This window comes from Mobula birostris, chromosome 5, assembly GCF_030028105.1.
Source record: "Mobula birostris isolate sMobBir1 chromosome 5, sMobBir1.hap1, whole genome shotgun sequence".
Lineage (NCBI taxonomy): Eukaryota > Metazoa > Chordata > Chondrichthyes > Myliobatiformes > Myliobatidae > Mobula > Mobula birostris.
In genome coordinates this window covers 96212831-96236619 of record NC_092374.1, presented here as the reverse complement: position 1 = coordinate 96236619, position 23789 = coordinate 96212831, and the positions used below count along the sequence as shown (strand labels likewise).

Genomic DNA, 23789 nt, shown 5'->3' with positions numbered 1-23789 from the left:
CCGGGTCAGTGGAAGGACAGGGGCCGACAGGAGTTTGTGGGTCTGGCTACGAGGGGCAGACCATCCGGGTCAGTGGAGGGACAGGGACCGACAGGAGTTTGTGGGTCTGGCTACGAGGGGTGGAGCACCCTGTGTCGGTGGAGAGACAGGGACGGAGTTTGCGGGTCAGTGGAGAGACAGAGAAAGGAGTTTGCCGTGGACTGTTCTCACCTCCTTTCCCAGGAGCTTCCTGTATGGAGGGACCTGGACGGCAATGACATTGGGACCGTAAATCAGTTTCCTGGAAGGAACGTTGTAGAACAAGAAGAATTACACAGGAGGTAAAACAAAACAAAAGTGACAAGTCCTCGGAATGTGGGAACTTTGCTAACAACCTGTTCTGAGACTCCTGGTAAACTAATCCATCCTGATAGTACTTATGGAGATCCGAGCAGGATACATTCTGTTCCAGACCCCTGGAAAACAGCAGGATAACAGAATAAGTCCCGGATTTCTTCTTCACTCACAGCTGAATAGCCAGGTTCTGCTCTAACACCGTCTGTACGTTTGCTGATGATACCACAGTTGTGGGCCACATCTCAATCAAACTAGGTAATGACAGAGATCTAGAAGATTATAAGGCTAGCAGGAAGGAGATTAGGAATGAAATTAGGAGAACCAGAAGGGGCCATGAGAAGGCCTTGGCGAGCAGGCTTGAAGAAAACCCCAAGGCATTCTACAAGTATGTGAAGAGCAAGAGGATAAGACATGAGAGAATAGGACCAATCAAGTGTGACAGTGGGAAAGTGTGTATGGAACCGGAGGAGATGGCAGAGGTATTTAATGAGTACTTTGCTTCAGTATTCACTATGGAAAAGGATCTTGGCGATTGTAGGGATGACTTACAGCAAGCTGAAAAACTTGAGCTTGTAGTTATTAAGAAAGAGGATGTGCTGGAGCTTTTGGAAAACATCGTTGGATAAGTCTCTGGGACTGGACGAGATGTCTCCAGGCTACTGTGGGAGGCGAGGGAAGAGATTGCTGAGCCTCTGGCGATGATCTTTGCATCATCAATGGGGATGGGAGAGGTTCCAGAGGATTGGAGGGTTGCGGATGTTGTTCCATTATTCAAGAAAGGGAGTAGAGATAGCCCAGGAAATTATAGACCAGTGAGTCTTACTTCAGTGGTTGGTAAGTTGATGGAAAAGATCCTGAAAGGCAGGATTTGTGAATATTTGGAGAGGTATAATATGATTAAGAATAGTCAGCATGGCTTCGTGAAAGGCAGGTCATGCGTTACGAGCCTGATTGAATTTTTTGAGGAGGTAACTAAACACATTGATGAATGTAAAGCAGTAAATGTAGTGTATATGGATTTGAGCAAGGCATTTGATAAGGCCTGCAAGGCTTATTGAGAAGGTAAGGAGGCATGGGATCCAAGGGGACCTTGCTTTGTGGATCCAGAACTGGCTTGCCGACAGAAGGCAGAGTGTGGTTGCAGATGGGTCATATTCTGCATGGAGGTCGGTGACTAGTGGAGTGCCTCAGGGATCTGTTCTGGGAACCCTACTCTTCGTGATTTTTATAAATGACCTGGATGAGGAAGTGGAGGGATGGGATCGTAGATTTGCTGATGACACAAAAGTTGGGGGTGTTGTGGATAGTGTGGAGGGCTATCAGAGGTTACAGCAGGACATTGATAAGATGCAAAACTGGGCTGAGATGTGGCAGATGGAGTTCAACCCAGATAAGTGTGAGGTGGTTCATTTTGGTAGGTCAAATATGATGGCAGAATATAGTATTAATAAGACTCTTGGCAGTGTGGAGGATCAGAGGGAAGAGAGTGGGGAGGGAAAAGAGGAGGAGGAACCGAGATGTGCGGCAATAACGGGGTCTTGTCTCCACTGGGTCGCACCTCAGCACGACGAAGGCTCTCTTGCTGGGGTCCCAGATGTAGCGGACACTCTGGTGCTGCACGTACCGGATCTGTGAGGACAAGGGAGGGGGGAGGATAGAAGGATGAGGGAGTTCCCACAATGGAATGTTCCATCCCGTTTCCCTCTCCACATCCTCCCCATCAGGGATCACCCCTCCTCCCTCCACACCCTCCCCATCAGGGATCACCCCTCCTCCCTCCACACCCTCCCCATCAGGGATCACCCCTCCTCCCTCCACACCCTCCCCATAATGGTTCACCCCTCCTCCCTCCACACCCTCCCCATCAGGGATCACCCCTCCTCCCTCCACACCCTCCCCATCAGGGATCACCCCTCCTCCCTCCACACCATCCCCATCAGGGTTCACCCCTCCTTGGGGTCACCTGTACGCCGGTGAAGGAGATGTTTTTTCGTAGCAGGGAGAATTCGTCGACAGGCTCGGGAGAGTCTGGCAGCCTGGGGTCTGGCCCAGGGCTGTACCTCAGAGACAGGGACCTCACCCTCTGACGATGGCACTGCTGAAACTCGTCCTGTGCCCGGGGCGCGAGAGGGGAGCAGAGGGCAGCCGGATGGAGGGGTGATGGGTTACAGGAGGAGGAGAAAGAAAGTTTGAAAGCCACAGCAATACCTGACCTTCGGTAAATGCCCCTCTCTACCTTCCCCCGCACCCCCGCAGGCCAAGCAAGGTCATCAGTCTGAGGCCATTTGGCCCCTCAATCTGTGCTGGACTCCTCAGCCAAATGTTCTCCATCCCCACCCTGATAATTAGAAACGCACCAACTGTGGGGAACGGAGGTACAGTACGTCCAACTCCCTTTTGATGCCAGTGGTCCACCCCCACACTAACTGCTGTGGCTCTCTGCAGTACCCCTCCCTACCCCCACATCATCTCCCCCTGCAGACCCCCCTCGTATCGCAGTCCATCGTCTCCAATGACAGTCACCCTGACTCCCCACCACCCCTTCCTCTTTTCCACCCCATTCACCTTCTTCCCACCCCACCGTGCCCCTTCATCTGCACCCAACTTCGCTGCCCTCTTCTCCCGACTGGTTCAGCCCCAGCCTCTCTCGTTCCCCCCCCACCCAACACTGGCCAATTCCCACCCTTTCCTCCACCCCGAGTACCCACTCAAGCCTCTCCCTCTCACCGTGGTCTTCATCAGGACGTGCTCGGCGTCCTGCAGGGGGCACGGAGCGCAGAAACACCATGCCTGCCACTGGGGTCGGCTGTGAAGGGCCAGGAGGAGCATGCCTCCGGTCAGCAGGCCAAGGAGAGTGGAGGGGACTGCCCGCCACCAGCTCCATCTGTACCCGTACACCACCTGTGGTGGGAGAGCAGCACACGTGAACCCGAGTGGTGGGCGCAGTTATCCCTCCAAACCCTCCGGAAATGAGTGAAATTCCCTCCACACCATCCCATCACACACTCCCGGGGTCAGACACAGAGTGAATCTCCCTCCACACAGTCCCATCACACACTCCCAGGGTCAGACACAGAGTGACCCTCCCTCCCCACCGTCCCATCGCACACTCCCGGGGTCAGACACAGAGTGAAGCTCCCTCCACACCGTCCCATCACACACTCCCGGAGTCAGACACACAGTGAAGCTCCTTCCACACCGTCCCATCATACACTCCCGGGGTCAGACACAGAGTGACCCTCCCTCCTCACCATCCCATTACACACTCCCGGGGTCAGACACAGAGTGAATCTCCCTCCACACCGTCCCATCATACACTCCCGGGGTCAGACACAGAGTGACCCTCCCTCCCCACTGTCCCATCGCACACTCCCGGGGTCAGACACAGAGTGAAGCTCCCTCCACACCATCCCATTACACACTCCCGGGGTCAGACACAGAGTGAATCTCCCTCCACACCGTCCCATCATACACTCCCGGGGTCAGACACAGAGTGAATCTCCCTCCACACCGTCCCATCATACACTCGTGGGGTCAGACACAGAGTGAATCTCCCTCCACACTGTCCCATCACACACTCCCGGAGTCAGACACAGAGTGAATCTCCCTCCACACCGACCCATCATACACTCCCGGGGTCAGACACAGAGTGAATCTCCCTCCACACCGTCCCATCATACACTCCCAGGGTCAGACACAGAGTGAATCTCCCTCCACACTGTCCCATCACGGTTGGGTCAGATGTTCCACAGTCCTCACACAACATTCCGACACACAGCAATGGCCGATTACCATCTCGTTGTCTGCTCCCACATTCACCACCCGAGAGTGGGGGCAGTCCTCTGGCTCGGCGTCCCCAGACCCCACATGTGGACCATGCTGCCTCGGCTGGTGGAAGTTGAGGAGCTGGGTGATGCTGTGTTGGTCGCTCCTGCTGGGCACTGTCGCCTCCTCCCCAGGCTGGAGGGTCCGAGCCCAGGGGGTCTGTTCACTGTCTGGGTTCGGGTCAGCGTCTGCCATCGGCGTCATTCCTCACTGTCCCCCTGTCATCTCCATTCTCTGTGAATGCAGGGAATGGAAACCATAGCACATTGGAGTAGAATTGGGCCATTCAGCCCATCAAATCCCCTGCACTATTCCAGCATGGCTGATTTATTATCCCTCCTAACCTATTTTGCCTGCCCACGCCCTGTAACCTTTGTCCCCCTATCATTGTCCACTTTAAATACACCCAATGACTTAGCCTCCACAGCCAGCTGTTGCAAAGAATTCCACCGATTCACCACCCTCTGGCTAAAGAACTTTCTTATCTCTGTTCTAAAGGTATGTCCTTGTATTGTGAGGCTGTGTCCTCTGGTCATAGACTCTCCCACTACAAGAAACATCCTCTCCACATCCACTCTGTCTGGTCCTTCCAATGTCTTATAGGCTTCAATGAGGTTCCCCCCTCTTTCCTCTAATCTCCGGGCCCAGAGCCACAAACGTTAACTCTTTCATTGCCAGGATCATTCTGGACCATTGCATTTGCCTTCCTCACCGCCGACTCAACCCGCAAGTTAACCTTCAGGGAATCGCAGGTCTCGCAGGTGCTTACACCTCTGATTTCTGAATTTGCTCTCCATTTAGAAAATAGACTAATAGGTGTTGAAAGAGAAATTGGGCGGGTGTGTGGATGGGAAAGGAGAAGAGGCATACAGGCCAAGTGCGGGCATCCGGAGCATGGATCAGGGATGAGATGAACTGTAGGGTCAAAAATATCTGGGTAAATTTTAAGACCCCACGTTCACTGTTTCACAACAGACGATACGTGCAAGGCCAGTGACTGAAGTCCAGATCGATGTGGCCATGAAGAGTGGTCAGTTCAGCTGTCTGTTCCAGTTGTGGTGTCATGTGCCCCTTGACAAGACATTATTACAGCAATCCAACAGTTTCATGGCCAACATTTCCTCAATGTATTTTTAAATTAAAATTCCCCAGTGGCTGTTGTGGGATTCAAACCCTTGTCTCAAGGTGAATTGGGTCCCAGTAACATAGAACACAGTACAGTACAGGCCCTTCAGCCCACAGTGTTGTGCTGACCTTTTCACCTACTCCAGGATCAACCTAACCCTTCCCTTCCACATAGCCTCCATTTTTCGTTTTTCCATAGGCCTATCTAAGAGTCTCTTAAATGTCCCTAATGTATCTCTCTCAATCACCACCCCTGACAGTGGGTTCCACACCACTCTCTGTGTAAAGAACTAACCTGTGACATCTCCCCCCCACCATACTTTCCTCCAACCCCCCCCCCCTTGTATTAGCCATTTCTGCCCTGGGAAGAAGTCTCTGGCTGTCAGCTCTATCAATGTATCTTGTACACCTCTATCAGGTCACCTCTCCAAAGAGACAAGCCCTAGCTCACTCAACCTTTCCTCATCAGACACGCTCTCTAATCCAGGCAGCATCCTCGTAAATCTCCTCTGCACTCTCTCTAAAGCTTCCATGTCCCTCCTATAATGAGGTGGCCAGAACTGAACACAATACTCCAAGTCTATCCAGGGATTTATTGAGCAGTGGTGCTCTCCGCTGACAGAAACGGCTGGTGGTGGAATTCACGCAGAAGCAATCTGACCGAGAATCTCCATCCCACTCCCTCCAGTTGGAGAAGGAATGGGCAGGAGGACGGGGTTAGGTGGTGGTGGGGGGTATAAGAATAGGGTGTGGGCTTCACGTGGGCACACTCAGACCTGGCTTCAGATGCTGACATCTGGGCCGCTACCTTCAGTCTGGGAGAGAACTGATGGCAGACTGCCCTCGCTGGCGGCCCCGCTGCACGCCGATGTCACAATGCCCCATTGTTGCAGTGGCTGCCACTGGATGGGCCTCTCATGTCTCTGAGAGGGGGGTGGCTGATGGCCAACACAGATGTGAGGGGCCAGGGGGCCTGTTCCAATACCATGACACTCCAGATCACACCCCTCCACTCTGCACTCACAGAACGGGTGGGGGGGGGGGGCTTTGTTCCAGCCTGCGTCCAAGTGGAAGGTCACTCTCAGAATCAGCTTATCACCACTGACGTTTGCTGGGAAATTTTGGGGAGGCAGTACATGGAAGTTACAATAGATGGGAGGGAGGGGGTATACGTGCAGCAAAAAGAGGAATATTGAGGTATTCTTCACAGACCGTTCACTACCCATTGGCGGAGGGGAAGAAGCTGTTCCCAAAAGGTTGAGTGTGTGTCTTCAGGGTGCTGAACCCCTCCCTGATGGTAGTAATGAGAAGGGGGCATGTCCTGGGGGTGAGGGTCAGCTGCTGCCTTTTGAAGATGGTGGGGAGGGATGTGTCCATCATGGAGCTGACTGAGTCTGCAACCCTCGGCAGCCTCGTCTGAGCCTGGTCACTGGAGCCTCTGTGCCAGACGGTGAGGCAATGGAGCCTCCGTGCCAGACAGTGAGATGACTGGAGCCTCCGTGCCAGACTGTGAGGCGACTGGAGCCTCCGTGCCAGACAGTGAGGCGACTGGAGCCTTCGTGCCAGACGGTGAGGCGACTGGAGCCTCCGTGCCAGACGGTGAGGTGACTGGAGCTTTCATGCCAGACGGTGAGGTGAGCAGTCAGGAGGCTCTGCACCATACATCTGCAGGAGTCTGGTGAGGTATCAAAGCTCTTGACACTCCTAATGAAACATAGCCACTGGTGAGCCTTTCTCCTGATGCTATCAATATGGCGGGCCCAGGATAAACCTTCAGAGATGTTGAATGACACCCAGGAACTTGAAACTGCTCACCCTTTCCACCACTGACACGTCAATGAGGACTGGTGTGACAACCCACCTTCCCCTTCGCAGTCCACAATCAGTTCCTTACTCTGACTGACGTTTTGTGCAGGTGGTTGTTGTGACATGCCTTAACCCTCTGATCTACCTCACTCCTGTACACCTCCTCGTCAGCATTTCAGATTCTGCCAACAATAGTTGTGTCATCAGCAAATTTATAAGTGACATTTGAGCTGTGCAGGTGGGAGAAGAGGAATGTCTCTTTATTTTAATTATTAACTTTGCAATATATGAGATCCAGGGTGTGCTGTCTAGGAAGCATATTCCACAAGGATTTTCTAAAGGGAATCAGATAACCGGATAAAGGGCCTGCAGGACTGTGGGGAAAGAGCTCTTTCCATGTGACGTTGGAGGAAGTTCAGCCCATCGGATCTGTGCCAGCCCCTAGCACAGCAGCCTGAACACAAGTCAAATACCCTACTGTTTCAGTGAACTCCCTCCCGGCACGAATGCTACACCTGCCCTGAAGCCACGTCCCTCAGCACCATTCAGATGCAACACCACCTGTAAGTCTGTTGGGTCATCTACTCTATACCGTAGCCTCTCTACAGCGGTGAGACCCAATGGAGACTGGAGAACAGAACCATTTCATCAGTCACCATCACTCCACCCACCAGCTCCCGGTGGCCGCCTGTCTTAGTTCTACTTCCCACTCCCATTCAGTCACGTCAGTCCATGGCCTCCTCTACTGCCAAGCTGAGGCCTCCCTCAGGATGGATGAGTGACACCTCAAATTCCCAAAACCATTCTTACAAAGCTAAAAAGTACGTGGCACCGTGGTACATGTGACGAGAGATAGAGCGCGGTCACAGCCCTTCCTGTCTAAGACACCCATATCACCAATTCACCTGCTGTCCTGTACGTCTTTGGACTGTGGGAGGAAAGCGGAGAAACGCACACGGTCACGGGGAGAACGCACGAGCTGCTTTGAGTCAGCGGGGGGAATGGAACCCAGTTCACTGACCATGTCACAGTATTGCATTACCTGCCATGTTACCTTGGCTCCCTGCTATTTCCATGGTTGTTCTGTACATACGACTGTGTACTTGCATGTAACACCAATACCATCGTCAAATTCGCAGACAACACAACAGTGATCAGGTTGATCTCCAACAGAGACGAATCAGCGTACAGAGCGGAGGTACAGAACTTAGTGAGCTGGTGCTCAGAGAACAACCTGTCTCTTAATACAGCAAAGACTAAGGAGCTAATTATCAATTTTGGAAAGTCATGGGATGACGAGTACGCTCCAGTCTACATTAACGGAGACATAGTGGAGAGAGTGTCCAGTTTCGGGTTTCTGGGAATACATACCTCAGAAGACCTTACATGGTCCACTAACACCACTACAATAGTTAAGAAAGCACAGTAAGACTTGTTTTTCCTGAGGATGTTGAAGAAAGCTGGTCTGTGTGAACAGATGCTGGGACCTTTTACCGCTGCACCATAGAGAGCATCTTAACATACTGCATCTCTGTGTGGTATCTCAGTTGTACAGCAGCTGATAGGAAAGCACTTCAGCGGGTCGTCTCTAGTGTATAGAAGATCGTCGGGACACAGCTTCCAGCCCTGGAGGACACCTACAGCTCTCGCTGCCTAAGGAAAGCTACAAACATCTGTAAGGACAATACACACCCATGCAATCATCTGTTTGAACTTCTTCCATTCAGCAAACGTTATAAGATTTTCTATGCCTGCACTTCCAGACTGAAAAATAGCTTTTTCCCCAGAGCTATAATTGCTCTGAACCAATCGATCAAGCATCATCCATAAATTATTATATTGCTACTTTAATACTGGTTTTATGGCCGTCATGCATCTGAGTGGCACTTCTGTACTGCTGGACATTGCTTGTACTGGCTGGTTACTTGATTTTATTTATTGTTTATTTATTTTATTTGTTGTTTTATAGCATTGAGTACGAGAGTTGCAAACTCATTTTCGCTGTATTGATGCATGACAACTGTACTGTGCAATGACAATAAAGGTATTTCATTTCACCTGTCCTGGAGACCCGGGGGTTGGGGGGGCAGGGTGATCTCAGGAGCTGTGAGTGCCTTTCTGTTCTCAGTCAATTGGGGGCTGCACGATCTTTGGCTCAGGCCCTATGTTAACGAAAACCCTTTCACGATTCTTGCTGTGATATCCACTGTGCCATCCATTCCACAATCTCTCAATGCTGGGGAAAAATGGGGCCAATCACATTCACAGAGTTTCTGACTGTCACACAGCCACACACTCTCAGTGGTCCTTGATGAAGGGTCTCGGCCCAAAACGTCGACTGTTTACCCTTTTCCACAGATGCTGCCTGGCCTGCTGAGTTCCTCCAGCATTTTGTTTTTAGTGTGTGTTCCTTCAGAAGATCTATCTGGTAGTCTCTCCCCTGGATTCAGTGATGAAACCCTGTGACTGAGCTGCTGGCCGAGCCTCACACACGGACAAACACGACCATTGTGCTTTGGAGCTGCTGGGCAAGGGCGTTCAGGATATCTGGCCAGTTCAGGCAGACCACAGCACAGTTCACAGTAAGGGTTAGAGTCGGGAGAAGGTGAGCAGGTCTCCTCCTGAGATCATGGTGAAGATTCAGAGCTGGGAGAATGGAAGACTGACTGGGATGCTGCCTGGATTGGAAAGAAGGTCTTATGAAGAAAGGTTGTGTGAACTAGAGCTTTTCTCTTTGGGGCGAAGGAGAATGAAGGGTCACTTGATGATTGAGAGGCGTACAAGATGATTATTGATTTATTGGGATACAGTGTGGAAAAACCCTTCTAGCCCTTCCTGCCGTGCTGGCCAGCAACCCCTAATCATGGGGCAAGTTACAATTGACCTACTAACCCCTATGTCTTTGGACTGTGGGAGGGAACCGGAGCACCCGGAGGAAACCCCCGCGGTCACAGGGAGAACGCACAAACTCCTTACAGACTGCAGCGGGAATTGAACCCCTGTCACTGGTGTGCTCACCACTACCCCACCATGCCACCCCGAAGAGGCATAGATCGAATGGATAGCCAGAGACCTTGTCCCAGGGCGGAAATGGCTAACAAGAAGGGACATAATTTTAAGGTGTTGGAGGAAAGTATTCAGGGGATGTCGACGGTTCTTCTTTACAAAGAGTGGGAGGTGGTTGGAGGCAGATGTATTAGGGACATGGATGAAAGGAAAATGGGATTCTGTGTGAGGGAAGGTTTAGATTGATCTTGAAGTAGGTAAAGGGTTAGCACATCATTATGGGCTGAAGGGCCTGCACTGTGCTATATCCCGTGTTGTAAAGGCACAAAGAAGATGCCAACTCCCATGGATCTGGAGTTAAACAGCAGTGGGGAGGTGGGTGCATTAGGGAGAATGGGGAAAGTTGAAACCCTCATCACATCCACAAGGAGGCATTGGGAATGGGGCCGGACACTGGGACGGAGCCAGACACTGGGACAGGGGGCAGACACTGAGATGGGGGCCAGACACTAGGAATGGGGCCGGACACTGGGACTGAGCCAGACACTGGGACAGGGGGCAGACACTGGGACGGGGGGGCAGACACTGGGATGGGGGCCAGACACTGAGAATGGGGCCAGACACTGAGATGGAGGCCAGACACTGGGACAGGGCCAGACAGTTACCTCCCCATGCTAGACTGAATGTCCCATGCATGTGATGGTGTAGCACAGATAAACTGCCAGCAGGCGAAGGCTGACACCAGAGGGCCCTCCGTCCCGAGCGGTGGTTGGTGTGAAGGAGAGCTCTATGTTTATGTTACCTACATGATAGGGTCGTCCAATTACAAACAGACATTCCTTACACCCCCACATTGCCTCACATTCCCCCCCCCCCCCCCCGAGGGCTTCACAGCCAGCAGGTATGGTTCTGGAATACAGTTACTGTCAGTGTGGTACAGCACAGAAACAGGACTTTCGGCCCATCATGGCTACAGTCATAGTCATACTTTATTGATCCCGGGGGAAATTGGTTTTCGTTACAGTTGCACCATAAGTAATTAAATAGTAATAAAACCATAAATAATTAAATAGTAATATGTAAATTATGCCAGGAAATAAGTCCAGGACCAGCCTATTGGCTCAGGGTGTCTGACCCTCCAAGAGAGGAGTTGTAAAGTTTGATGGCCACAGGCAGGAATGACTTCCTATGATGCTCTGTGCTGCATCTCGGTGGAATAAGTCTCTGGCTGAATGTACTCCTGTGCCCAGCCAGTCCATTATGTAGTGGATGGGAGACATTGTCCAAGATGGCATGCAACTTGGACAGCATCCTCTTTTCAGACACCACCGTGAGAGAGTTCAGTTCCATCCCCACATCACTGGCCTTACGAATGAGTTTGTTGATTCTGTTGGTGTCTGCTACCTTCAGCCTGCTGCCCCAGCACACAACAGCAAACATAATAGCACTGGCCACCACAGACTCGTAGAACATTCTCAGCATCGTCCGACAGATGTTAAAGGACCTTAGTCTCCTTAGGAAATAGAGACGGCTCTGTCCCTTCTTGTAGACAGCCTCAGTGTTCTTTGACCAGTCCAGTTTATTGTCAATTCGTATCCCCAGATATTTGTAATCCTCCACCATGTCCACACTGACCCCCTGGATGGAAACAGGGGTCACCGGTACCTTAGCTCTCCTCAGGTCTACCACCAGCTCCTTAGTCTTTTTCACATTAAGCTGCAGATAATTCTGCTCACACCATGTGACAGTTTCCTACTGTAGCCCTGTACTCAGCCTCATCTCCCTTGCTGATGCATCCAACTATGGCAGAGTCATCAGAAAACTTCTGAAGATGACAAGACTCTGTGCAGTAGTTGAAGTCCGAGGTGTAAATGGTGAAGAGAAAGGGAGACAAGACAGTCCCCTGTGGAGCCCCAGTGCTGCTGATCACTCTGTCGGACACACAGTGTTGCAAGCACACGTACTGTGGTCTGCCAGAAAGTCAGTGACTTTCGGCCCATCATGGCTATACCAACCATTATGGCCATCAATGCTCATTGTATTTGTCTGCATTGTGACTGTGTTCTTCTATATTACCTACTAACATTCCTAAAAGCCTCTGAAAGGTAGCAATTATCTGATTCTTTCCCTCCCCAACACCATTTGCCAACCACTCTGTAAAAACTCTTCCCCTCAAATTCCTTTAAAACTCCTTCCCCTTACAGTCTCCTTATAGACTGGGGCTGTACGGTAGCATAGTGGTTAGCACAATGCTTTACAGTACAGGTGACCCGGGTTCAAATCCCACTGCCGTCTGTACGGTCTGGGCGGCGAGGCTCATAGGGCCCAGAAGGCCAACCCTGTGCTGTATCCCAATAAATCAATCTACGCATTCTTGTTTTTAAGATGAGAAAGATTAGTTTTATTTGTCACAGGTACATCATCAAAACAGACTGAAATGCGTCATGTCCAATCTGACGATGTGCTGGGAGCAGCCCCCAAGCGTCGACGCTCTTAACGCCCGCAGTCTACTAACCCTAACCTGCAGGCCTTTGCAATGCGAAAGGAAAGCAGGGCGCCCGTGTTGGCCCTGGTCTGGGGGTGTCGGGCAGCAACACCCTGGGTGTTGCACATTGTCAGTGACAGGCAGACACCCACGGTCCTATTCCCAGTGTGTACACAGTACAGCAGTTAGAGGAGTGACTCCCCCGAGGGAGGAACCCCAAACCAAATCCACAACACGAAAACAAAACACAGGCAGAGCGGAAACTAGCGCGACTCTCCCACAATGGAACCAGTGAGCGGTGAGGGAAAGGTGAAGGGGTGGCTGTAATACTTGTTCCATTGGCAAGGATAAGTGTCGGGAGATAGATCAGTGGGGAGGGTCCCTGCAGAAAGTGCGGGGCGGGGGGAAGATCTTCTTGGTGGTGGGATCCCGCGGAGGTTCCGCAGCTTTATTTGTTGGACGCGCTGGCTAGAGGGATATAAGTGCCGGGAGGGAGATCGCTCCCTCGCTCCCATTCAGGGGGCCTGGATATCGGCGAGACCCGACGTAGAATGGGAGACAACTTCGCCAGGCAACAGCTGTGCTCGGTCCGCCAGAAAAACCGGGATCTCCCAGTGGCCACCCGTTTCAATCCCACTTCCCATTCCCATAGTGACATGTCAGTCTATGACCTCCTCTACTGTCACAATGAGACCACACTCAGGTTGGAAGAACAACACCTTTACATACTAGCTGGGTGGCTAAGGGCGCGGCTCGTTGGGGCAGGAGGGCCTGTTTCGTGATTTGGGATCCCCTTCTTCAATACGATGGACTGGTGAGCTCCTGCTCTACCTCGTCATGTCTTACACCTCCTCACTGTCTACCTGCACTGCACTTTCTCTGTAGGATAGATACTTTCTTGATCCCAAGAGAAATTAGAATGTCACAGTAGCATTACAAATGCACGGATATACATATTAGAAGAGAAGTAAGAAATAAAAAATGTTGCCACAAACAGTCTAGCAGGAGGGGTCATCACTTCCCCGGCTATAGGTTAACTCATTATAGAGCCTGATGACCGAGGGTAAGATTGACCTCATATAGCACTCTTTAGAGCAGCGCTGTTGTCTTAGTCTATTACTAAAAGTGCTCCTCTGTTCAGCCAAGGTGGCAGGCAGGGGGTGAGAAACATTGTCCGGAATTGCCAGGATTTTCCATAGGGTCCTTTGTTCCACCACAGACTCCAGTGTGACCAGTTTGACTCCTATAACAGAGACAGCCTTTCTATCAGCTTATTGAGCCTGTTGGCATCGCAAGTGTTGATGTCATTGCCCCAGCACACCACCACATAGAAGATTGTCCTGGTGACAACAGACTGGTAGAACATGTGAAGGAGAGGCCTGCAGACTCCAAAGGACCTCAGTCTCCTCAGGAAGTAGAGGCGACTCTGACCCTTCTTGTACACAGCCTCTGTGTTGGTGCTCCACTCAAGTCTGTCATCCAACTGCACCCTCAGGTATTTGTAGGTCCTCAGCACATCCATGTCCTCACCATCAATAGTAACAGGGAACAGTGCAGGCTTGGTCTTCCTAAAGTCCATCACCATCTCCTTCATCTCACTGATGTTGAGCTGCAGCTGATTCAGCTTGCACCATTTGACAAAGTCCTCCACAAGGACCCTGTATTCATCCTCCCACACGCCCTTTATACACCCAGCTATTGCTGAGTCATCAGAGAATTTCTGCAGATGACATGACTCAGTGTTGTATCTAAAGACCGAGGTATACAGGGTAAACAGGAAGGGAGCCAATACAGTCCCCTGTGGGGCCTCAGTGTTGCTTATAGCCATGTCTGACACACAGCTCTGAAGCCGCACAAACTGTGGTCTGCCAGTCAGGTAGTCCATTATCCAGGCTACAATGGAAGTGCCAGTCTGCACTGAATGGAGCTTCTCCCCCAGCAATGAGAGCTGTATGGTGTTGAAGGCATTTGAGAAATCAAAAAACATGATTTTCACAGTGCTGCCCTACAAAAAGTAGTGGATACAGCCTAGCCCATCACGGGTAAAGCCCTCCCACCCCCACACAGTACATGCTCTCTTGGCCATGGTTCTGACATATTTTGACACAGACAGGTTGTTAATGATGCTTAATCCTAGGAACTCCAAGCTCTGAACCTCAACACCATTGATGAAGACACCTGAAGCTTTGACAAACTTCTATAGACGTGCATTGGGGAGTATATCGACTGGTGGCACCACAGACTGGTGCGAAAACGCCAAAGCCCTAGAACAGAAAATCCTACAAAAAGTAGTGGATATGGCCCAGTCCATCATGGGTAAAGCCCTCCCCACCATTGAGCATATCTACATGAAATACTGTCGCAGGAGACCAGCATCCATCATCAGAGATCCCCACCATCCAGGACAAGCTCTCTTCTCACTGCTGCCATCAGGTAGAAAGTACAGGAGCCTCAGGACTCACACCACCAGGTTCAAGGAGTTATTACCCCTCAACCATCATCAACTTCTCTTGCCCCATCATCGAAGTGTTGCCGCAGCCTATGGACTCACCTTCAAGACCTCTTCATCTCATGTTCTTCATAGTTATTGCTTATTTATTTATCATTATTATTTATTTCCTTTTGTATTTGCACAGTTTGTTGACACCAACGTCCTAGTTGGTGTGGTCTTTCATTGATTCTGTTATGGTTATTCTAATATTGATTTATTGAGTAATGCAAGGCAATGAATCTCAGGGTTGTATGTGGAGACGAATATATGTACTCTGACAATAAATTTACTTTGAGCATGTTCAGCTCCCCTTCCACCCCCTTCCTGAAAGGAATGACTAGTTCTGCTTCGTTGACATTGAGGGAAATGTTGTTATGACACCACGTTATGGCTGTTTGTGGAATCTTGCCGCGTGCAGGTTGGTAGATCTAGGGCTGGCAGGTGTGGAGAGAGGTTCCCTGCCGCCCTTTGTCTCCACTGCTCCACTCTCGCACCCCCCAGCCCGAGCACAGCCGAGCTGGTACCAGTGGTGTGGTCCTGACCCGCGACACCCTGCTTCTCACAGGCAGTCCAGTGGTCAACGAGAGCATGCTGACAGCCGGGCGGCCACAAGAACAGGAATGCCAGGGTATTACGTGGTGATATATGTACCGTGATAATAAATTTACTTTTAACTTTATTCTGCGTTATGTTGCTGCTTTTCCCTTCTGTGGTTTATTTATTTGGAAATCAGCAGGTAACAGACCCTTCCAGCCCAACAAGCCTGTTACACCCTCGTGAACAATTGACCACTAACCGGTACGTCTTGGGACCGTGCAAGGAAACTAAAGCATCTGCTCACGGGGAGAACGTACAGATTCTTTAATACATGATCTGTGCGGAGGGCATGCAAAATAAAGCTTTTTTCTCCCCCACTACACCTTGGTACATGTGTATATCAAAACAAACTTAACTTTAAAAAAATACCCATTTACGTCCCTCAATCAGGTCACCCCTCAGTGTCCTTTGAGTCAGGGAAACAATCCCAGCCTGCGCAGTCTCCTTGCCCTCACTACCTGTCAGCATGTGGGGCAAAAATCAGCAGGTGGGGGGTCCCTAATTAGCTTTGTGTAGGTCAGGCAATGGCGATTACAATCCTAGGGCAGTAATTGAGAGAGGTGTACAAGATGATAAGAGGCATCAACAGAGTGGACAGCCAGAGCCTTTTATTCAGGGTGGAAATGGCTCATACAAGGGGGTATTGTCTTAAGGTGATCGGAGTTAAGTTTTTTTTGGTGGGGTGAATCAGAGATAAGTTGCGTGGTGTGTGGAACTCACTGTCAGGGGTGGTGGGAGAGGCAGATACATTGGGGAACTCTTAGATAGGCACACAGACGATGGAAAAATGGAGGGCCATGTGAGAGGGAATGGTTAGATTGAGCTGGGAGTAGATTAAAGGGTTAGCACAATATCATGGGCTGAAGGGCCTGAACTGTGCTGTTCTATACTGACCGCTTTGTTCTGCTCAATCACACATTCCCATTACCATCCATCTCCCCACAACGTACACCAAGAAGTCAGTTAACCTACCAACCCGCAAGTCACTGGGATACGAGAGGGAACCCGAGCGTCCAAGGGAAAACTCCGGTGTCTTAGAGAGAATGCGCAGGGTCCACAAAGACAGGGTCTACAGCCAGGTTCAAACCGCGTCCTTGGAGATGCAAGGAGCTGTACTAACTCTTACTCCATCCCATCAGTGCCTGGAATGGCCACAAGAAATAGCAGAGTTGTGGACACAGCTCAGAAACCAGCCAGCATCATCTAAACCTTCTCCCCTCTCTCAGTCGGCAGAAGATACAAAAACCTGAAAGCACCTACCACGAGACTGAAGGACAGCGTTATCGGACCATTGAATGGCTCCCTACAATGATAAGACGGACTCTTGACCTCGCAATCTACCTCGTTATTTCTTTGTACCCTATTGTCTACCTGCACTGCACTCTTTCCATAGCTGTTACACTTTATTTGGCATTATTATTGTTTTAACTCTGATACTATGCACTATGTAATGATCTGATCTGTATAAACAGCATGTAAGGCTAGCTTTTCACTGCATCTCAGTACATTTGACAATAACTAAATAATTCTAATCCAGCTTTTTCTTAGACAACGAGTGCCTATCTTCTGCCTATTGAAATGAGATTTATTCTGCCTTTATAAGAACAAGTAAAAAGCTCCTCCAGCATTTCAGAAGTTTATTTAATGCGGGCTTTAACCTTGGGCTTGGAAACTCCACTGAGAGCCAACCTGCCAGAAGTTGCTAATTCCTAAAACCCAAGGCATTTCCACCATGCAAAGGCTGGGGATAATTGGTAACCTCCAGTTCAAACCTCATGGCGAGAGTTAATTTAAATAACTGGACCTTGTCCTTCAGCCGCCTACCTTCAGTGTCACCCATCACCGGGCAGCTGGTACTCCTTCCTCCCTCCCTCCTCCTTCTTCCCCCTACTTTTCCCATCCCAATGAAAGGTCTCAGCCCCAAAATTCGATTATTCATTCTCCTCCATAGGTGCTGTCTGACCTGGTGAGTTTCTCCATAATTTTGTGTGTGTTACTCTGGATTTCCAGGATCTGCAGAATCGCTGTGTTCATAACTAACAGGAATAACGAAATAAGAATCCTTTGAAACTACCAGGAAAACCCATCTGCCCCCCCCCAATAGAAATCTGTCACCCTGAGCCAACCTAGAACGTATACAACCCAGACTATCAGTCTGCCCTTTGAAATTGCCCACAAGACAAGTGAAGGAAATAGCAATCTTCTCAAAGAGCCCTCCACAGAGAGGGAGTGAATTTAAAGTCAATCTTAGGTATTCATGTAACCCTGGTAACCCTGCACAGGTATCTGGTTTATGATCCACACACTTCCCAAAGTTCTGGCTGTCACTAGCTGAGATGACCTGTCGTAGACCCATCATATAAACGTAATTATAAGTAAAGCACGGCAGCGCATAGCAGGCTGTGGAGATGCTGCACAACATCTAAAACCTTGACAAACTTCTATAGATGTGTGGTGGAAAGCGTGCTGACTGGCTGCATCGCAGCCTGGTGTGGGAACACCAATGCTTTTGAACAGAAAATCCTACAAAAGGTAGTGGATTTGGCCCAATACATCACAGATAAAGTCCTCCCAACCACTGAACACATCTGCACGAAACGCTGTCGTAGAAAAGCAGCATCCATCATCAGAGATGCTCGCCACCCAGGCGATGCTCTCTTCTCGCTGCTGCCATCAGGTAGAAGGTACAGGTGCCTCAGGACTCACACCACCAGTTACTCCCCCTCAACCATCAGGCTCTTGACCAAAAGAGGGTAACTACACTCATCCATCAAGATGTTCCATTAACCAATGATTTCACTTTGACTCCTTATCTTGTTATTTCATGCTCTCATTATTTACTGCTATTTATTTATAGTTGCCTTTCTATACTCCTGCTCTTTCATTCAACCTGTATAATTACTAATCTATAGATTTGCAGGAAAAGAATCTCAGGGTTGTATGTGGTGACACGTATGTGCTCTGATAACAAATTTACCTTGAACTTTGAAGTTGACCTGCTGGGCTGTATCATCACCACTGAGAGACCCATGACCCATACACACCTGAACCCAGCACTTGCTCAGACTCACCTGTTTCAACATCACGGGTAGTTTGGAAGAAGCCAATCATTCCATGTTTTCCTATCCACCAACCCTGGAGACCTGGGGTGGGATCTTGCAGTCTGCGAGCACTTGCCACTCCTGGTAAACTGGGGTCTGCATAGTCTTTGGCTGAATGAAAACACTGGCTGGAATCCATGCAGTGCCTTTCACAATGCCAGCCATTCAGCCCATCCTTTGTATGCTGGGCAACAAAAAAAAATGGGGCTAATCAATTCAAATAAGTTTTTGAGTCCACTACAGGGTTACAGAGCCATACCCCTCAACAGCATCTCTTCAACAGCAGAGGTACAAGCCATTCGGTCCACAGAATTTGTGCCGGATGATGCTGCATTAAACTAGGTAACTTCTGCCTGCACAATCCATATCCCTTCACGTTCAGGTCTTATCTATAAAGCCCCTTAAACAACATGACTGTATCAGTTTCCTGGCAGCCCAATTCCAGACACTTATAACTTGTGTGAAAAAAACTTTCCCTTCTCTAGACCCTGCCAAGTTCCTCCAGTACTGTGTGTCCTGGCTGATTCCTGCATCTGCAGCCTCGTGTGTCAACAACAGAGTGGAATATAAACATCACCTGCTGGAATGCAGCTTGGGAGCCTGTCACTACCTTGGACTTGAGTAAGTCTGGGTAAGCTTCCTTCACCCAGTCAAGCCCAGCTGTCTCGGGCCTGCAGAGACGAACTGGGTTACAAGAAGCAGGCTACCACAGGCTCTCAACACAAGGTGAGTTGAACATCAGTGGGAAAATTGCAAATGCTATTTGTCAGAATGCTACAGTCTAGTGCAAGCTGGTTTCTTCACTGCAGCCTTAGCATCCAAACTCATTCCAGACAGGGCAAGGAACACAGAACACAAGCCCAGATCAATACAAGAGAACTGCCTGTGTGTTGCGGTGAAAAGACAGATGGTCTTTCACTATGCAAAGTGTACATGGGTCCTCTTATGCAGGCTGCTGGCATCTGGAAGCCAACAACTTTAGCCAACTCACCCTATCTGTCTGGTATGGGTGAGCGGCTTCAAGTTCCTGGGTGTCAACATCTTTTAAATGGCACTGGTGAAGCACAGCAACTATTTGCCTGTAGAAAACTATTAACTACTTTATTAACCACACTCTTTCTGGTAAATGATCACCACAATCAATAGCCTGTAACTTCCCTTTCGAAGCTGAGCTTTTGAACCACCTGCATCACCTGACATTTTTGCAGTGGGAACTGAAGACAGGAAGGAGGAGGACCAATGCGGCAAGGTGTGTACGGGACAGATCTAGGCGCCTGGGCCCAGGAGTGGGAAATGAGTCAATGTTTGGCCATTGCTGGAGCGGGCTTGGAGGCCATTCAATACGGTAGGACCAAGGTGAGACGAGCAAAGGTGAGGTAGTCGAGACCTGAGCCCAAGGAACTACTCTAGTTTTGACTGGTGAAATGCCGGGCTGAACGGGAAAGGCCAGGCGATGGTCTCTGGGTCTGAAAGCGCTAGGACCTGGGTCTGAGAGTGAGGAGTAGCCCGAGGTTTGGAGGACTCAAGCACCTGGCCAGATTGAAATGTCGGTGTGCCTGGGCCGGGCCAGTGTTCAGCTCACTGTTCCGCAGGGTTTACTCGTCTCTGCACTGCACTGAGACTAGTGGATCTACCACAGAATGCTACTGGATTGGGTTTGGTGAACTGTAATTGTTTGCATGACTTGTTTCTTTCTGCACATTGCGTCTTTTTTTGGTGGTTCTATTAGGTTTCTTTGCTTTGTAGCTGCCTGTAAGGAGATGCTATATACTATACATACTTTAATAAATATACCTTGATTGCTGAAGATCTGTCTGTATACCTGGCCCAACCAACTAAGGGAATCACAAAGGTGGCACCCCAGTGGCTATATTTCATTAGGAATTTGAGGAGATTTGGTGTATCAAAGACTCTTGCTTGTCTACAAACAGCATTGTGACTGGTTGCGTCACTGTCTGCTATGAAGGTGCCGATGCAGAGGATTGGAAAAAGCTGCACAAAGTTGTAAACTCAGCCAGCTCCTTCATGGGCACCAGCCTCCCCAAAAGGCAACGTCTCCAGGCAGCAGCAGGCCCCATCATCAAAGCCCCTCACCATCCAGGACATCCCCTCTTCTCATTACTACCATCAAGGAGTACAGGGGCCTGAAGAGAGAGACGACATTTCAGGAACAGCCACCATCAGATTTCTGTACGATCCACGATCCCTCCTTTGCACTATTTTGTTGTAAACTGCAGTAATTTGTTAAGCCCGCGCTGTATTGCTGCCCCAAAGCAACAAATTTCATGACTTGTTTAGTGTCACTGATGTGACTCTGAGAACTAACCCCTTCTGCTGGGCATCGTGTATGACTTTGGCACAGTCTCTCCTCTCCGTTACCACAGCTGCAGAGGACCCATGCCTTGCTGTTGGCAAGCCTAACACTCCAGCAAAGCACGGTGTGCTTCCAGCAGCCACATTCACTATCTGCTCTACCCACCCACCCCCAAATCCTATCACCACAAACCAACGCTTTTCTCCTTCACAGATCTGGAGAAGGGTCTCCAAACCAAAACATTACATGTTTCTCCTACTGCAGATACTGCCTAAATGCCTCCAGCATTTTGAATAACGCACGAAATACTGGAGGCACTCAGCAGGTCAGGCAGCATCAAAATAAACAGTCAATGTTTTGGACCGAATTCTTTCACTGGGACTGGAAAGGGGGCAGAAGCCAGAATAAGGTGGGGAGAAGCACAACATTGTGGGCTGAAGGGCCTGTGCTGTACTATTCTGTTACGTTCAATGTAAGTACAAGCTCACTGATAGACAAGACAGCCTCCATAGAATCTCTTGTTTATGATTTCCAGCACTTTAATTTTTATTTGGAGATACAGCCAGGTATCAGGCTCTTCTGGCCTCATGAGCCCACACCCATCTACATGCATGTGACCAACTAACCTAACAACCCACAGGAAGACAAAAGAGGAAATTATACATCAGTTAGCCTAACCTCCGTGGTTGGGAAAGTGTTGAGTCCATTATTAATGACAAGGTTCTGAGGTACTGTACTTGAAGACTAATGATAAAAAAAAGTCAGCAAGGTTTCCGTAAAGGGAAATCTTGCCTGACAAATCTGCTGGAATTCTTTGAAGTAGTAACAAGCAGGGTGGACAAAGTAGAGGCAGTGGGTGTCATTTACTTGGATTTTCAGAAGGCACTTGATTGCCACACATGAGGCTGCTTAACAAGATAAGATCCCAGGGTGTTACAGAAAAGATACTGGCACGGATAGAAGCATTCAGGCAGGCAGGAGGCAGCGAGTGGGAATAGAGGGGGCATTTTCTGCTTGACTGCCAGTGACTTGTGGTGTTCCTCAGGGGTCAGTATTGGGACCACTACTTTTCACATTGTTTGTAAATGATTTGGGTACTGGAACTGATGGCTTTGAGGCAATGTTTGCAGATGAAATGAAGATAGGTGGGGCGGTTGGGTAGTGCAGCAGGACTTAGACAAAGTGGAAGAAAGGGCAAAAGAGTGGCAGGTGGAATAGTGTTCAGAAATGTATGATAATGCATTTTGGTAAAAGGAAGAATAGTGCAGACTTTTCTAAATGGGGAGAAAATTCAAACAGAGGTGCAAAGGGACATGGGAGTTCTCATGCAAGACTCCCAGAAGGTGAATTCACAGGTCGAGTTTGTTGTAAAGAAGGTAAATGCAATGTTGGCATTTATTTCAAGGGGAACAGAATATAAGAGCAAGGAGATAATGCTAAGGCTTTATAAGAAATTAGTCAGGCCACACTTGGAGTATTGTCAACAGTCTTAGGTCCCATATCTCAGAAAGGATGTGTTGTCATTGGAGAGAGTCCAGAGGAGGTTCACGAGGATGTTTCCAGGAATGAAGGGGTTAATTAACATATGAGGAACATTTGGCAGCTATGGGCCTGTACTTACTGGAATTTAGAGAAATGTATGGGGATCTCATTGAAACCTACCGAATGTTGAAAGGACTAGATAGGGTGGATGTGGAGGGAATGTTTTTTCTGGTGGGCATAGCCTCAAAATTGAGGGGCAACCTTTTAGAACAGAAGTATGGAGGTTTTTTTTAAGCCAAAGTGGGGTGAATCTGTGAAATGCTCTGCCACAGACTGTAGTTGAGGCAAGTCCAAAGGGTATACTTAAAGCAGAAGCTGATATATTCCCGATTGGTTGGGGCATTAAGGGATATAGTGAGGGGGCAGGTGTATGGGATTGAATGGGATCTGGGAGCAGCCATGATGAAATAGCGAAGACTCGATGGATGGGCTGAATGGCCTAATTCTGCTCCTCTGTCTTCTGCAGAATGGATCATAGGAGAAAGAGAAGGAGGGGATTCAGGGGGCGATGTGAAGAGGTAAGAGGTCAGATCGGGGAATAGAAGGGGAGGGAAACTTTTTTCCTCTGGAAGGAGAAATCATTATTCACCATCAGGTTGGAAGCTATCCAGACAGAATATGCATGGACCAACACGGCAGAACAGGAATTGGAATTAAAATGTTAAGCAAGAAAGAGGTGGATGAAGATGAGGTGTTCAATGAAGTGGCCCTCAAACTTACAAGTCTCAGCAATGCAGGAGCCCAATAACCCCTTTCCTCCTCCTCAGTCCACCCACTCTCACACACTGGCCTCCAACATCCAGTCTCTGGCCTGGACTTGCAGACATCGGTCTCTGACCTCTGGTATCAACTGCAGGACTCACTGACCACAGGACCTTGAACTCTGTACTTACTCAGACTTCCAAGCCTGGGACTCAACAACCTGGTGAGGGGAATGGGGGGGGGGGGGGGTCACCCATCCTCATCCACAAAACCTGCCAAGCGGACACCTGTCCACGGGGAATCAAAGGCTTCTGATCATCGACTCCAACCACTGGCTCCTGCTATTTAGTGCACCTGACCTCCAACTCCTCCCTCATCCCTGTCCCCAAACCCAACCTCATCCCTATCACTGAACCCTAACCTGTCCTCCAACTCCTCCCTCATCCCTATCCCCAAACC

General features: G+C 49.5%; 1 protein-coding gene across 1 annotated transcript; it reads right to left on the bottom strand.

The window, feature by feature from the left end:
* Positions 1–165: 165 nt before the first annotated feature.
* Positions 166–18955, bottom strand: LOC140198386 (probable cation-transporting ATPase 13A5). Its single transcript, XM_072259483.1, has 6 exons — positions 18743–18955; positions 4129–4395; positions 3064–3237; positions 1895–1965; positions 375–455; positions 166–280 (listed from the first exon to the last, which is right to left on the bottom strand). Exons 2-6 carry the CDS (start codon positions 4363–4365, stop codon positions 166–168), a joined length of 678 nt encoding a protein of 225 aa, XP_072115584.1. The 5' UTR covers positions 4366–4395; positions 18743–18955.
* Between the last annotated feature and the right edge of the window lie 4834 nt (positions 18956–23789).